The 17,213-nt window shown below is 40.4% G+C and overlaps 1 protein-coding gene across 2 annotated transcripts in view; it reads left to right on the top strand.

Annotated features, from left to right (window-relative positions):
• Positions 1 to 16,795, top strand: part of LTBP2 (latent transforming growth factor beta binding protein 2) — a 176,327-nt gene extending 159,532 nt beyond the window's left edge. For both annotated transcript variants that reach the window (XM_067462891.1, XM_060758570.2), the window contains 9 exons: positions 649 to 792; positions 2,062 to 2,253; positions 2,421 to 2,504; positions 4,817 to 4,945; positions 5,635 to 5,775; positions 6,992 to 7,159; positions 8,695 to 8,970; positions 12,015 to 12,164; positions 15,343 to 16,795. In XM_067462891.1, the coding sequence (XP_067318992.1) occupies positions 649 to 792; positions 2,062 to 2,253; positions 2,421 to 2,504; positions 4,817 to 4,945; positions 5,635 to 5,775; positions 6,992 to 7,159; positions 8,695 to 8,970; positions 12,015 to 12,164; positions 15,343 to 15,509 (1,451 nt within the window). In that variant the 3' untranslated portion in view covers positions 15,510 to 16,795. The remainder of the gene's footprint in view (positions 1 to 648; positions 793 to 2,061; positions 2,254 to 2,420; positions 2,505 to 4,816; positions 4,946 to 5,634; positions 5,776 to 6,991; positions 7,160 to 8,694; positions 8,971 to 12,014; positions 12,165 to 15,342) is intronic.
• Positions 16,796 to 17,213: the final 418 nt, after the last annotated feature.

Genomic DNA, 17,213 nt, shown 5'->3' with positions numbered 1-17,213 from the left:
GCTTGGCTCCTTTCCTAAGGGCAAACTAGATATGATGTCAACAAGTTATAGTAGATGGGTAATAATCAACAGAGTGTAATTTTATTTGAAAGAGTGGTGGGTGGAAGAGGTCTACTGAATCAGAGAGCTTAAAGCGACATCCAAGGGATCTCATCCAATTCTCTGTGGGCAGGAAATCCACTATAGCAGCATCCCATAATGAGTAGTCATTCCATTCTTACTTAAAGACCTCTAGAAAGGGAGACCATGTGACTTTTTAAAGCAATCTATTACAGTATCAAACATCTTATACCATCAGGGAGTTCTTCCTTTTGACTCGTAATTATTTCCCTGTCCATCCTTCTTCTCCCACCCCTCCACCTTTGCCAACGAATTATCTCATCCAGCCCAACACCCTTCCCAGCATACTTTTCCACTCCTGTTTTTATTTTATTTTGATTTTAGCTCCTTTGTTGTAAGTTTTCTGTTACTCTCCATTATTCTGTATTATTTTGAGGTGTTTGAACCCATTTTGAGGTATTGAATGTTTGCCTTTTTAATGTGTAGAAAAAAGTGGGCCCAAAGGGGGAAATATTGGAAGATGGTATGGAATTTAATGTGGTGTGGGCAGATTCGGAGCACTGATGGACCTGATTATATATCTTGCAGATGTGAATGAGTGTGAGCTGATGGTTGCAGTGTGTGGGACCGCACTTTGTGAGAATGTAGAAGGAGCCTTCCTGTGCCTGTGTCCCAGTGACCATGAGGAGTATGACACAGAAGCAGGAGAATGTCGCCCCCGAGAAGGCATGGGTGAGAGCTCACTGGGCAGACAGATGCAAGACAGAACTGTTGAGACAGAAGATCCTCTTGTGGGCCTGTGTGAGAGGAGCCACTGCTCTATGTTCCTAAATTTAAATTTGTCATTTTGTTGAAACCACACATACAATGCGATCTGCTTTTCAGAAAACCAGGATATCTACTTGTTAGTTTCTTAAAGTATTTGTCACTGGGGTTCCCAAAGTTATGTACAAGTATTTTTTTTTTAAAAAAAAATACAGTGGGCTCTCAGCATCTATGGAGTTTGATTCCAGGAACTGAGGAACAAAATCTGTGGATGCTCAAGTCCCATTATATATAATCGTGTGGAAAATGGTATCCCTTACATAAAATGGAAAAATCAAAATTTGATTTGGGGAACTTTTTGTATGGAATGTTTTTGAGCCATGGTTGGTTGAATCCATGGATATAGGATCCAAACATGGAAGGTTTTCTTTAAAAATTGATTTAAAATTCTTAACCCCCCCCCCCCCCCCAGATTTTACAAATTGAAAAAGAAATGCTATGTTTCTTCCAGCATGCAGACAACTTTTTATTGAATAACTGACTGGGTCTTTATTAGTTAACTGGGCTCATCATTTCTACTTGGACCCAGTTAGTTAATAAAGGTCCAGCAAATTATTTAACAAAAAGACTTTTGCTTGTTGATAGCATGATAGCATTCCATATAAATATTCTGTTTCAAAGTATTCTCACAACTGTTTAAATTAATGTATAATGTTATATATATGATTTAATATGCTATAAACCAGTGGTTCTCAACCTGTGGGTTCCCAAATGTTTTGGCCTTCAACTACCAGAAATCCGAACAGTTGGTAAACTGGCTGGGATTTCTGGGAGTTGTAGGCCAAAACACCTGGGGACCCACAGGTTCAGAACCACTGCTGTAAACCATCATACACCCCCATCTTTGAAGAAAGCCAGAATTTAAAGTCGGTTGATTGTCAAATTGATTGACTGCCACTCTTCAAAATCAGTTTCATGAACTAAAGGCCATGTAGAATTGTACAGTTTGAGTTGCCCATCAAGATTTGCTTGGAAGGGAGTTCCACAACCATTTGATCTAACTGTCAAATAAAGTTAATAATATGAGCAAATCAGAAGGATGTTACTATCTGCTAGATTGTCTTTATCAATAGGGCCCTGCTAGGGACTTTCCTAGAATTTCAGTGTTTGACTAATTGACCAGTAGAATATTATTAACAGAAGCCTCCTTCAGCTAGATTTTTTCTCTAATTGCAGAGGAACTTGGAAACCCCTTATCTCTGTATCCCAGCATCACTGAAAGAAAGGAGTGCTACTATCGTATCAGTGACACCCCACTATGTGATAGTGTTTTGGCCAACAATACCACCAAGGAGGAATGCTGCTGTACTGAAGGAGCGGCCTGGGGAGATAATTGTGAAACTCATCCATGCCCTATTATTGGCTCAGGTATGTTATATGTATTACTGTGAACAATGTTATTCTTATGCAGATCCAAATAAAGACAGGGATGCCCCTGTTTGTGTCATCTAGTTTTGCACCCTAATAACCTGCTTCATGGTTTTTTTCTCCCATTTTCTTGTGGTTCTTGTGCTAATGTTCCTCTTTTTTGACAGTGGATTACATTGAGATTTGCCCCAGTGGGAAGGGCTATATCCCAGTGGAAGGGACGCTTATTTTTGGACAGACATCTTACACAGGTACAACTTTTCTTTTTGTACCAGTTTTGCAAATCATCTGAATATCCAACCAGACATGATACAAGAGGGCCAGATCACAGCTCTCAGATTTATTTATTTTTTACACATAAAAGTAATTATTGGAGTATGAGGGTATATCCAGGTACTATTAGGATTGTAGCACAGATTCTTCACCCTGGCAACATTTCATCTATAGAAATCAACCTTTTCCTACATCCTACAATTAGTCATGGGAAGGGGGAAAGGACAGGGTTAGAATGGAAATTACAGAACTGTTGTAATTCATTTAGTTACAATATTTGATGAGTAAGGTCGCAAAGAAAAAATGCCAGATAATAAAAAAGCCATGCTAGGAAGTAATGATTGGTCTATGATTATTTCCATGTTCCAATAACGTTTTCTAACAAGTTCTTAACTGATCCTTAGTAATAATGCAGGTGCATTCCTAAGCAGAAATAACATGGAAAGAATAGAGATATGTTCCTACACAACAAAAAAGAAGAGCAGTATAAAATATTTCAGCAAAGTTTTCATTCATACAAGGGAAGGAACAATTTTGAACACGTTCTTTTTAAAATATTTATTCTATAAATAAGATGATTTGTGTTCAGTCTTTCTATATAAGTCATCTTGAATAAATGCTTTCATAGCCTTAAAAACGGAGAGTCAAAAATCATCTTAACAATTATATGATCATCTCAATCCTATGCACAGTTGTCTTGACATAAAATAGTTGATTAATTTGATTAATTTGGAATACCATATATACTCAAGTATAAGCCAAGTTTTTCAGTCCTTTTTTAAGGCTGAAAAAGCCCCCCTTGGCTTATACTTGAATCAAAGTTATTTATTATTTTACTCTGTTGTTGTTGTTTTGTTGTTGTTGTTGTTATTATTACATTTATTATTTTTCTCTATTTGTTATTCTTATTACATGTATTATTTTAGTCTATTTATTATTATTATCACATGTATTACTTTATTATTATTATTATTACATTTATTATTTCACTCTGTTATTACTGTTATTATTACATTTCCATTATTTCACTCTATTATTATTATTATTATTATTACATTTATTATTTTACTCTATTATTATTGGAAGGATACATAACCACATTTACACTGAAGAAGATTAGAATAATGGTTTAATGAGAGTTGGACAGTCTTATCTTAAATTACGGTTTTATGTAAATATTCAAAACATTTAACCTACTGATGCCTCAATTAATGTAATTTTATTGGTATCTGTTTTTGTTTTGAAATTTACCAGTAGCTGCTGCATTTCCAACCCTCGGTTTATACTCGAGTCAATACATTTTCCCAGTTTTTTGTGGTTAAATTAGGTGCTTCGTCTTATATTCGGGTTGGCTTATACTCAAGTATATATGGTAATTGTAATGCATACCTGAATACTTCAACAGCGTAAAAATATGGATTCATAAATGAAAAGATATTTTAGTATAAATGTTTAATAAGAAAGAATATAGGCATTGCTGGCAGAAAAGATAACAGTGAAGGTATGTAAAAGCAGGCATGTGGCAGAAGGCTTAGCTACCTAAACACAGACATCAAAAACATGGCTCTTAGAAAAGATGGAATTGTACAACTAAGCTGACCTGCTCCTCTGAAGATTATACCACTGTTCCCATTCTTTTCCCCAAATTGGATTTTCTTCGGGCTGAAAAGACAGGGGAGAATTACAGGGAATTACAGGATAACAGTTTAATGACAGTGTTGTATATTGACCCGGTAAAAAGTGAGTGAAGAAAAGCATGGTTATGCCACAGAAAACACCTATTGCGAAGCACACTAAAAGGTCTGTGAAATTATTTCTAAGAAATTCACAGTTAGAGGCAACAGAGGCAATCAACGATATATTGAAATGCCAGTTTTATGCAGCCCCAGGCAAAGTTTTATTTGGGAGCTTTAAAATATGCATGTTATAACTTCAGATTTCTGTGCTTCACATTTCTTACTGTGATCTGTGCTTCACAAATCAATGAATTGGCCTGAAAAGGATCAATTCATTCTCCCTATGCAGTTCTAGGAAGGTATAGTTTTAAGAGTCTTCTCCATTAAGTTAGAGCAAAAACAACCCCACAGGAAATAAGAATGTACTCTAGATAGCATCCCAGAGTTATCTGCAACAGGCACACAGGGGTTCCTAAGAATACAAACTGCTATTGAAGGGATTCCCTGAAAACAGAGTTTGAAAATCACTATTTTTGCCAATAAATAGAGCAGGATCCACATTGATTCTGGGGGTTTAGTTACTGTGTTGATTGAAAGTTCTTTTCTTCCCCTAGATGCTGATGAATGCCAAATGTTTGGCCCTGAGGTCTGTCGTAATGGACACTGTGTGAACACTGTGCCAGGGTACACTTGCTTCTGTCAGGCTGGATATTTTTATGATCCCAGCAAGCTTGAATGTGTTGGTGAGAAGTCTCCTCCTGGCTTTTTGATATACTTTCTCTGCAAGCCAATTTTTTGTACTTTCTTTCTCGCCCCCTATGCCCTAATATTTCTGTCATTGTGCTTTATGGTGCTACTTCAGTAGTATTTTGGTGATCCTTATAAATCAGTGGTTTTTATTTATTTTATTTTATTTACAACATTTATATTCCGCCCTTCTCACCCTGAAGGGGATTCAGAGCAGCTTACAAGATAGATAGATAGATAGATAGATAGATAGATAGATAGATAGATGGTTCTCAACCTATGGGTCACCAGCTGTTTTGGCCTTCAATTCCCAGAAATCCTAACAGCAGATAAACTGGCTGGGATTTCTTGGAGTTGTAGGTCAAAACACCTGGGGACCCACAGGTTGAGAACCACTGTTATAAATGGTATTGGTCTACTCTGTATGTTTGGTTTTGCTTATCGCCTAGACTATTGTATTGTTGTTGTTGTTTTTGAACTCCTTGTTCTTTGTAGGGTTGTGCATACCTTCTGTAGGGAATGAGCAATGCCTTTTTGGAATGTAAACAAGGTGCTGCCAGAAATACCGTGCACCTCTGATGTGTGGGGTGTGGGAAATACCCTTTGACTTTTCTGCAGGAGTGGGTTAGATTTCAGCCTCCTCACTTGCTGGTGTAAACTCCCTACTGAACCTCTATAACTGCAGATGTAGACGAGTGTGTAGAAGAAGAGACCTGTGTAAATGGGATGTGTGTCAACATGGCTGGATCCTATCACTGCTTCTGCAACCGCCCCTTGGTCCTGGATGCTATCCGTAACCGCTGCATCAATGTCTCTAATAGTGCGGGTGAGTGCCATTCTGTCTGCTGTGCAACATGCTTTGGACTTGATGTACACTGTATGTTGTGTTTATATTGTATGTTTTGATAAGGCCAATTAGCTGATCAATAAAATAGTTTCATGTTCTTTCTAAAAGCATGCTTTAATACATCTGGTAGAACTCCCTGGTGGCACAGCGGGTTAAACCACTGAGCTGCTGATCTTGCTGACTGAAAGGTTGGCGGTTCGAATCAGGGGAGTGGAGAGAGCTCCCACTGTTAGGCCCAGCTTATGCCAACCTAGCAGTTCGAAAACATGCAAATGTGTGGCAGGAAGGTAACGGTACTTCATGCAGTCATGCTGGCAACATGACCTTGGAGGTGTCTATGGACAACGGCAGCTCTTCAGCTTTGAAATTGAGATTAGCACCACCCGCCAGAGCCAGACACAAGTAGACTTAATGTCAGGGGAAACCTTTACCTACCTTAGAACTCATGAGAATATGATGGTTTAATTCCAAAAAGGCAGCAAATAACAACAAATGTGAAACATATGGGAACATATGGTATAATGATAAGAGAAGCAGAACATGATGTTTGGGGTCCAATTTCCCACTCAACAGTGAAATATATTAAAGTGTTTGGATTTTGTAAACATGTTATGAACACTCATGCTGAAAATAGCTTAAATAAATATAATCGGATATCCTAAATTTAAAAATAAAAGAGCAGCTTCACATTCTATTGAACTGGGGGTCCATTCATCCCATTATTCTGTAAGCAAAAGTTTTCAGGCTATGGCCTTTCGCAGACACATTATCTGATGCTTTCAACAAAACTTTTCAAGGATTTGGACTTTCCATGGGCTGCACTGTTGAGCTGTTAGTTTCTCTGTATGTAGTTTACGAAGCATTTCTACCAATAAGAACAAGGCATTTTTATGGAACATAATTTGCAATTTGGAGAAGTTAGAAGTTAATTCCCAGACAGAATGAGACTATTTCAAGTCCTTTCACCTTGTCTGTTTCATTTTGACAACCTATTGGTCTCTGATATTGTTGTAATCTGCCTTCACCTGACTAGTACTGTGACAATCATTGTGCATTCTGACACAAACCCTATAGAGTTTGAGATCCAAGAGAGTAGAAGTATGAGGTCCAGTACAGAAATTGGATAGAGGTTAAAGTTTCTGCTTATCTCACTTTAATCTTGGGCCTTCATCTTCCCCGTTTCTCCCATTGACAGATGATGTGGATGAACACGACATCCATTTGGACATCTGTTGGCAGACTGTCTCCAACTACATCTGTAGCCAGCCACTGCTGGGGCAACGCACCACATACACAGAATGCTGCTGCCGTTTTGGAGAGGCCTGGAGCCAAGACTGTGCACTCTGTCCTCCCAGGTCCTCAGGTGAGAATGCGCTAGTCATGTTGAGGTTTGGAGAAAAAGGATATAGTTTTCAATAGGCAGGGTTCAGCTAAACTTTTCACTGAGCTATGGCACATTTGTCAACTGATTAGATTCACTGTTCTTTATTATGGGCTTTCCTGTCCCATAATAAGTGGTTCCAAGAAATGAATGTGTTACAAAATGTCCTCTGCCTGCAGATACTGTCATGTACCATAGTACCATAGTACTGTAGCAACATAGAACTTATACAGCTACTGTCTCTTAATAGCAGTCTAAATGTTTGTTGAGCTATTCAACATCAAAAGCTCACTCTAGCCATATTTACACATAGTGGTTTACTGGCATCCCAGAGAATCATTCATGTGTAGCATGCAGGTGCATATTCAACAATTACTCATGTCTGATCCATCAACAGGAGTAGTTAAAGTAAAGATGCCCAACTGTGGCCCTTAACTGCTTCATTTGTAGGCTCCTGTTCTGCAAGGCCCTAAAGATGGCTGGTTGATAAGCTGAGATACATGGAAAATGCAGTTCCTAATTCTGCACTGAGCCAAAGTAACCAGAAACTAATTGATCAAGAAAACCTTAAAATAATGCCCAATCTGGGATTCCATGCTACCTTAATAAGAGAATGTGCAACTGATATTTGTAGAACTCCTTCTCCCTAACCCAGTCTTTTACTGCCAAACTCTTAATGAGTTCCTGTCTTGTGTCTGTTATTTGGTATCCAGGTTTCCTTTTAAAATACTGATTGGCTAGTTTCAATTATGTCTTCAGTCACAAAACTTTCAGAGTAGCTTGTATTATTGCAGTTAAAATAGAATCTATAACAATTTCAGTATTCAGCTGCAGTGCTGAATATAAGAGCAAGCAGATGTAAGGATTCAATAGTTTAGGACAAGGACAAAAATCTGGCACTAAAAGACACCAAACCGAGAGACAAGCATACATACATCCTTAGGGAACACATGCTATAATTGGCATCACCACAGAAAAAGCCCTGGTGCCATTTACTGGCCACTTCGCCTCAAAAAAAGCAGAATAGCCTGAAGGAAAATTTCTGATATTGATCACATTATCTACAAAGATTCTGTGTAGGGGAGAAACTGGTGTTGTTGCTGTTGTTATTATTTGAAACACAACAAGATGAGTCCACAGCAGACCCTCTGCTGGCTGTTGTATTGGATCACACGTCAGACACTTCCCAAGTGTTTAGGACTCTGTGATGTATCGGTGAATAATGCATGCAGATCCCAGTAAAGTGGCCTTCTGCAGCTAGCAGCTGGTAATTTTGTCAGTGCCGATTGTGTTTAAGTGCAGGCCAAGGTCTTTAGGCACTGCACCCAGTGTGCCGATCACCACTGGGGCCACCTTAATTGGCTTGTGCCAGAGTCTTTGCAGTTCGATCTTTAAATCCTCATATTGTATCAGCATTTCCAGTTGTTTCTCTTCAATGCTGCTGTCACCTGGGATTGCAACATCGACAATTATTATTATTATTATTAGCAGCCTGTGTTCTTTTTCTCTCGTTCCAGAGGATTTTGCTCAGTTGTGCAATGTTGCCAGGAGTGAAAGTGGACTCCAAGAAAGGTCTGGCTATGAATATGGGCCAAATCAGGACCATCATCACTATGGACTCTACAACCCAGATTTAGAGCCGTTCTACAACCAGCTGGGTCTTGAGTATGGAACACCTGAGAGTAGCCTCTCCAACAGAGAACAAAGCAATGAATTTGAAGATGTCACATCCCAACAAGCCCCACAGTATCGTCCAGTACAGACACGGCCTCATTATGTGCCTGGCCAAACTGGTAAATACATGACACACACACACACAACTCCATACACATTCAGCTTCTTTTCAGGGACATGCTACAAATGGCCCAAATACCCTCAAGGCACCAGATCCTGTCTGATTTTGTAAGCTTAGCAGGGTCACCCCTGGTGAATACTTGGGTGGGAGGCCACCAACAAACACCAGGTTCTGTAAATGCAGTAATGCACTCTCATCTTCCAGTCATGCACTATCATCTTATAATCAGTTCAATTAATCAGTTCTTGTGGGTTTTTTTTGGGCTATATGGCCATGTTCTAGAGGCATTTCTCCTGACGTTTCGCCTGCATCTATGGCAGGCTTCCTCAGAGGTCTGCTGGAGCTGGGAAAAAAGGGGTTTATATATCTGTGGACTGACCAGGGTGAGACAAAAGGCTTTTGTAAGTTGGGCTAGGTGTGAATCTTTTCAACTGACCACCTTGATTAGCATACAATGGGCTGACTGTGCCTGGAGCAAACTCTTAATGAAAGGTGCTTAGATGTCCCTGCCTGTTTTTCTCTCTGCTGTTTTAATTTTAGAATTCTTGCTGCACAGTTACAAAGCCACATTGGGCTCACAACACACTACATCAAGGACTCAGCCCACTTCATTGAAAAAATCAGCAATCTCAAGCTAAATACAAATGACATACTGATCAGCTTCGATGTGGTGTCTCTATTTACCATGGTCCCAGTTGCAGACACCATGGCACTCATCAATCAGAGGTTCCCAGAAGACATCACGGCGCTGTTTCACCATTGCCTCACCACCAGCTATTTTCAGTGGGACAATGAATTCTACGAACAGAAAGATGGAGTAGCTATGGGGAGCCCTCTCAGCCCAGTCATAGCTAACTTCTACATGGAACAATCTGAAAAACAAGCTCTTGAAACAGCAACCAAAAAGCCCACTATATGGTTCAGATATGTGGATGACACTTTCACCATTTGGAGCCATGGAGAAGAAGAACTCAACAGGTTCCTGGACCATCTTAACAGCATCCACCCAAACATCCAGTTCACTATGGAAAAAGAAAAGGAAGGAAGATTGCCTTTTCTAGATGTCCTAGTCATCCGTAAACCAGATCAACAATTGGGTCACACCGTTTACAGAAAACCCACACACACAGATAGATATCTACATAAAAACTCCAACCATCACCCAAGTCAAAAAAGAAGCACCATTAAAGCCTTGGCAGACCGTGCAAAAAGAATCTGTGAACCCCACCTCCTCCAAGATGAACTGAACCACCTCAACTGGGCTCTACAGGCCAATGGATATTCCACCTCAGACATCAGAAGAGCTGAAAGACCAAGAACAAGCCACAAGAGTAAAGATGAAGATCCACCCAGAGGAAAAGTGTTCCTGCCATACATCAAGGGAACCACTGATCGCATAGGAAAGCTGATGAGGAAACACAACATACAAACAATCTACAAACCCACCAAGAAAATCCAACAAATGCTACGTTCAGCAAAGGACAAGAGGGATCCTCTCACCTCTGCAGGAGTCTACCGTATACCATGCAGCTGTGGACAAGTCTACATAGGGACCACCAAACGCAGCGCCCAAACAAGAATCCAGGAACATGAAAGGCACTGCAGACTACTCCAACCAGAGAAATCAGCCATAGCAGAGCACCTGATGAACCAACCTGGACACAGCATTTTATTTGAGAACACAAAAATGCTGGACCACTCTCACAACCACCATGTCAGACTACACAGAGAAGCCATTGAAATCCACAAACATGTGGACAATTTCAACAGAAAGGAAGAAATCATGAAAATGAACAAAATCTGGCTACCAGTATTAAAAAATTCTAAAATTAAAACAGCAGAGAGAAAAACAGGCAGGGACTTCTAAGCACCTTTCATTAAGAGTTTGCTCCAGGCACAGTCAGCCCATTGTATGCTAATCAAGGTGGTCAGTTGAAAAGATTCACACCTAGCCCAACTTACAAAAGCCTTTTGTCTCACCCTGGTCAGTCCACAGATATATAAACCCCTTTTTCCCCAGCTCCAGCAGACCTCTGAGGAAGCCTGCCATAGATGCAGGCGAAACGTCAGGAGAAATGCCTCTAGAACATGGCCATATAGCCCGAAAAAACCCACAAGAACTGAGTGATTCCGGCCATGAAAGCCTTCGACAATACAGTTCAATTAATCTTGGAAGGGGGAGTATGCAACAGTGTCTTTCTTGTTTAGAAAACTCTATGAACTTCATGGGGTCACCACAAGTTGACAGGCAACTTGAAGTCACATAAGCATACACACAAATAAATGCCACTCTGTGGGCAGATCATTTCCCCCCTTAAAAAACGTAACTTCTTTGGGGTTGATTTCCACAGTATTGTTCCCTCATTATTAAGCTGGGCATCCTATATACAATGTACTGGGTGCCAAAACAGACTCAGGGGGAGTCCAGGAGTGTGATCCTACATACTGGGAGACACCTTCATACGCTATGTAGTAAAATATTGGGTTCATCCCATTGCTCAAAACCTCTGCTTCCCAATTCAAGCAGAACTCTTCTGGCAGTTGGGAATGTGTACTAGAATTGGAAGAGAAAGCAAATGGGAAGGCCAATTCTAAGTGTTACACTTAGAATTTCTAATCCAGCAAGGAATATATATGTAGAAATATGTTTCTCTGGCATATCTCGTCAGTTAGTATAAGTGTAATAGAGCAAAGTAAAATGAGATTTCTTTTTCATATTTGCCTCTCATTTGTCCCTTTGGTGCACTTAAAGATTTTTATTCTTAATGTTTACAAACGAAAGAATATTTGCTTATCATTCTTAAGGCAACATATTAATAATTTGAGGATAAAGTTAAGAGCAAACTACAGACCATTATATCTTTTTTACAGTCCTCTACTTGCCCTAAACATTTACCATATCTAAACATTTACATGCATCTTTGAAATAATAATTTCAAGCATGACTTCTTCAAGAACGATGCTCTGTGTGGACAGTTGCTCCCTATCCTACTTGGTACCAGACTGCAATTTATTGTTCCCTCCATCTCCATGTCCTTTCAGGGCAGTACAACAGCTTTGAAGGACTGCAGGCAGAGGAATGTGGGATCCTGAATGGCTGCGAAAACGGCCGTTGTGTTCGTGTGCAGGAGGGTTACACGTGCGACTGCTTTGATGGCTTCCAGTTAGATTTGATTCGCATGGCCTGTGTGGGTAAGTGGTTCTGGGAGCAAAAGGAGGTTCAGCCTGACAGAAACAGAAAGAGGATGCAACAGAATGTCTGAAGCACAGACCTAATAAATCCTCAGTTGAAATCTCACTTCTGTTGAAACTCAAAAGGTGATTTGGTAAACCATTCCCATTCTCTTTCACTTCCTTTCTTTTTCTTAGAGTCTCTCTACCTGAAATTAGGAAGGATAGTAACATTGATATAACTTACAGGATTGTTATGATTTACATTCCAAGTGCCTAAAGATTATTTATTTATTTCTTATCAAAAGCATTGTATAAATTAGTATAAAACTGATAAAAATAGAAAGAGCACAGACGGCGAAATATCTTTTGACCAAAAACTGGCAACAGAAAGACTTAGCCATCAATGTGACAGCAGAGTGTATTAAGAGCTCTTATGTGTTGGCTTCCATAAAAGTTGTACAATCAGGTAGTTTTAATACTTCTTTTTAATATTAGCAATCCACCTGCACTGCACTTTGCTGGCTCTCTCATTATCAAAAGCAGAAAAACAGACTGTTTTGGTGGCTGCTTCTAGACTCTCCCTTTCCTAGGAAAATTGGAATGGTCTCTTTCAATCGGTTAGCAAATAATTGTTTATTCTGACAGGCTTGGACTATCCTAAATTTAACTGTTTTAATTGCATTTTCTCTCTTAATTGTACTTAATCTTTTAAAGTGTAATTTTAAAATCATTCTAACATTACCAATAGTTTAATTCTATTTTAATGTTCACTTTTTGTATTTTTTAAAAATTGTATACCACCTTGAGGCCCCGGTGGCGCAGTGGGTTAAACCCCTGTGTCAGCAAGACTGAAGACCGACAGGTCGCAGGTTCAAATCCGGGGAGAGGCGGATGAGCTCCCTCTATCAACTCCAGCTCCTCATGCGGGGACATGAGAAAAGCCTCTCACAAGGATGATAACACATCAAAATCATCCGGGCGCCTCCTGGGCAAAGACCTTGCAGACAGCCAATTCTCTCACACCAGAAGCGACTTGAAGTTTCTCAAGTCACTCCTGACACGACAAAACAAACAAACAAACAAACAAACAAACAAAAACCTTGAGGCCCAATATTGAGTGAAAGGCAGAATGATGATGATGGTATCATTCCCATTGTTATTCTGATTGGTGGACCTGCCCTGAAGCAGGACTGCTCAGCATTGGCATGCCAGTAATCTACGCCCCAACAAGAAGGCATACTGGCTTGTAAATGTTAGTTTTTGGACAATTAACTCTCAGAATTCCTTAGTCAGGAGTTGGCTAAACATTTCTGGAAGTTATTTCAAAAATAACACTTCCAGTCTTTGCCAAATACTGTATTTCAGAATAAGGAACTGGTAAAGCCACCTCTGAGTATTCATGCCTAAGAAATTAAATTCATGGGGTTGTTATTTATTTATTTTGTGTCAAAAGCATTGCACCAATAAATAAGTTTAAAATTGATAAAATAAAGGGATCACAAGCAGCTAAATAGTTTGACCAAAAATGGGCAACAGCGACTGCATTGTCTGTAGCTTTAAACAGTTTTTCCTCTGTGCATGAGGCAGTGCATTGTGGTCAAGGATACAGATACGGAGTCGTTTGTTCTGTTTCACAGTCGCACAAGGTGGAGGATTCTTCTGGTAGTGCCATTTTGCCAGGTTGTCTTTTGATCTGCCAACTATTCAGGGACTTCCAAGTTGTCCATTCTTGGTTTGGTCCTGGAGGAAGACCCTTGTGAGGAGGCCATCCATTTGAGATTGCCTGATTTTGCTGCCCACAGGAATATTCTTGCTGTTGATGGAAAAACATTTAAAGGAGTGGTGGTTCTCATGAAACTTTTACTTGATTTAAGTCTACTGGGAGGAGGGTGATAGTCATATAATGGGATGGCTTTCACAGCGTTCAACTTTATTTCTCTCACAATTGGCAGCTACTTCCCATTGCACATCAGGGGAGACAATGCCAGCTAGCTTATAGAGTCTATCAACAGATATAGGTTTAAGACATCCTGTAATTGTTCTACATGTCTCATTGAATGCTATATTCACCTGCTTCGCGTGGGCAGATATATGCCAGACGGGATAGGCATACTCAGCAAGTCTGATGTTCTTATTTATTTTGAGTCTGCACCCCATGCTCTAGTTTGTAAGTTTCTGCAGGATGTTATTCCATGCAGCTACTTTGTGCTTGGTGTTTGCTCAGTGTTTCCTAAATGTTAGCGTTCAATCTAAGGTGATGCCAAGACATTTAGGATGGGGACAGTGTTCAAGCTCTTGGCCTTCCCAGGTAACTCTCAGTTTTCTGTTGGCTTCACGATTATGTAGATTTAAAGCACACACTTGTGTCTTGGCAGGGTGAGGCTTCAGGTGGTCTTTGTAGTAGGTGGAGAGATCTTTCAGGGCAGTTGGTTTTCAACTATTTCAAAGTATTTTGCTTGTGTTGTTAGGCCAAAATCATCAGCATAAAGCACTGTGTGAGTCGTGGTTATGGCTGATCGTTAGTAAAATGTTAAACAAGGTTGGTGCAAAAATGCTTCCTTGAAGTAGACCATTTTTTGAGCTCCTCCCTCTACTTTTCCTGCCTTGAGACTCCACACAGAAGCTGTGCTTTTCTAGGAGGGTCTGGATGTTTTTTGTAAAATTGCAGTCCAGGGTGAAATGGTAGATTTTATGCAGCAATTTTCTATGTTGCACTGTGTCATAGGCCGCCGTAAGGTCCACAAAAACCATTCCCGTAATGCAACCTTTCCAATAGCATTCCTCGATATACTTGGCCAAGTTAAGAATTTGAGTTGTACAGTTTTCCTTGGTCTGAAGCCTGCTTGCTGTGCAATAAGCTGGGGTTCAATAACAGGGCCTAGTCAACTTAATAGCATCTTCTCATACATTTTATACAGATGACATAAAAGAGAGATTGCTTTGTAGTTCTTGGAATTAGAGACATCTTTAAAAATGGTTTTTAAATGGCAATACTCTTAGTTTTCCTCCATTGCCAGACAAATTAAAAGGTTGAGGAATGTGGTGAGCACAGTCCAGCATAGATGTTCTCATGTGCATGCAAAACACTACCCTGTCTAACCAAAGACCTACTGAAGATATTGATCAACAGGAATGTTGGAGTGAATTTGTACTGCTAAGTCTGAGGAGTTTTGTTCTTTTTCTTTTCTCATTTTAGATGTTAATGAGTGTGAGGAAGCCAATGCCTCTGTGACCCTATGTCAAGGCAGCACTTGTGAGAACACCGAGGGCTCCTATCGTTGTAACTGCTTGCCTGGCTATGTGGCTTTAGCAGAGCCTCATCACTGTGTGCCGGAGACAGCACAGAATCCAGAAGCGGCGTGACTCTTGAAACACTGATGGAAGAGAGGCAACTCTTTCAGCCATTTGGTTCCAGAGAACTGGAGTTCTGACCAGCTTGAAAGGTTACTGGGATATCAGCAGCTTTAAAAACTTCTTGCTTGTTTTCCAAAGACTAAAAACTCAGCAGCACAAGCTTCCTGTTTTGGTCACTAAACACTCAGGGCCCAGTCCTGCCATCACATGCTATTTGATAAGTTTTTGTCCCTCTCTATTCTCAGAGGTTCTTGGCCTCTGGTTACTAATGTGCATAGTGTCAGGCAACAGCATGACTTCCCGAAATATTTCTTAACCTTCAAGGATTTTGTGTCCCAAGAATTATTCTCACAAGGCCTTCGTATGTAAAGTATTCACTCTCCCCGCCCACACCTCAGCCTATTGTGTAGGATCTCTACTTTTCACAAACTCACTACATTTTAATTGTACCTACAATCCTTACCAGACCTTCCTTAGGTGCATAGTCTTGAGAGTCCAGTCACTTGGCCACAACCGAGTGACAAAAACCTCAGGACCCTCTCTAGTTCAGTGTGCTAAAGGGGCATTATCACATACTAGCACACAGATACTGACATACTGTGTAGCTTTTCTAGTGACTGAACATCCTATTTCACAGAAGACCTAGAAATGAGAGGTTTATCCCCAATGAATCTACCCAGGATTAGTAAAGGCAAAGGTTTCCCCTGATATTAAGTCTAGTTGTGTCCAATTCTGGGTGGTGGTGCTCATCTCCATTCCTCAGCCGACGAGCTGGTGTTGTCCATAGACACCTCCAAGATCATGTGGCCAGCATGACTGCATGGAGCGCTGTTACATTCCCACAGAAGTGGTACCTATTGATCTACTCACATTTGCATGGTTTCGAACTGCTAAGTTGGCAGAAGCTGGGGCTAACAGTGGGAGCTCACCCTGCTCCCCGGATTCGAATTGCCGACCTTTTGGTCAGCAAGTTCAGCAGTTTAACCCGATGCGCCACCAAGGGGCCCAGAGTTAACATTCCCTCTCATTAGCAAAGCAAACAGACAGTTCCCTGTACCTGAGCCTGGAAGAGGGGGCTACTTGCCTCTTCAGATTGTATGGATTCTATTTTGGGCTCAGTCTCTCTTTATTCAACCAAACCATGGGCATTCATCCCTGCACTTTCCATGACTGCTGGAATACTAGTTGGGGAAACAAGAAGGACTGCAGCCTTTATGTTTTGGGAAGTGCTCTCCTTGTGATGTTTTCTACTGGGACAATACAACATGGTGTAAAATAAATGGTTTTATATTGTGCCTTGTGGTTTATAGACTGGAACTAGATATTTCTGTTTCTACCCTTTCAAGCATAGAAACAGAGGAAGGAGAGCAAAGCCCTCAGAGGGGAGGAAGAACAGAGCTACTCCACAAAAGAATCATCTTTCAGAATGACTGAAAAATTATTCTCTACTTTTAGAAGGATGTTACTAGAGCCAGGAACAAAGGCAGGGAATACTCTGCAGGTTCCTTCCAATGTTTATTTTATACGACTGAGCAGATTGCACAATTAAGTAGTTACCCACATTTAAAGGTTGAAAGTTTTCTTGAAGTATCTCCTGTAATTTTCAAATGTACTATGGCAAAGTAGCATCAAAACATCTGGGTGTCCCCTGGGCAACGTCCTTGGGGATGGCTAATTCTCTCACACCAGAAGCGACTTGCTGTTCATCAAGTC

This window comes from Anolis sagrei, chromosome 1 (assembly GCF_037176765.1).
Source record: "Anolis sagrei isolate rAnoSag1 chromosome 1, rAnoSag1.mat, whole genome shotgun sequence".
Classification (NCBI taxonomy): Eukaryota; Metazoa; Chordata; class Lepidosauria; order Squamata; family Dactyloidae; genus Anolis; species Anolis sagrei.
The sequence above is the reverse complement of the archived record's forward strand: the minus strand, read 5'-3'. Positions and strand labels throughout refer to the sequence as shown.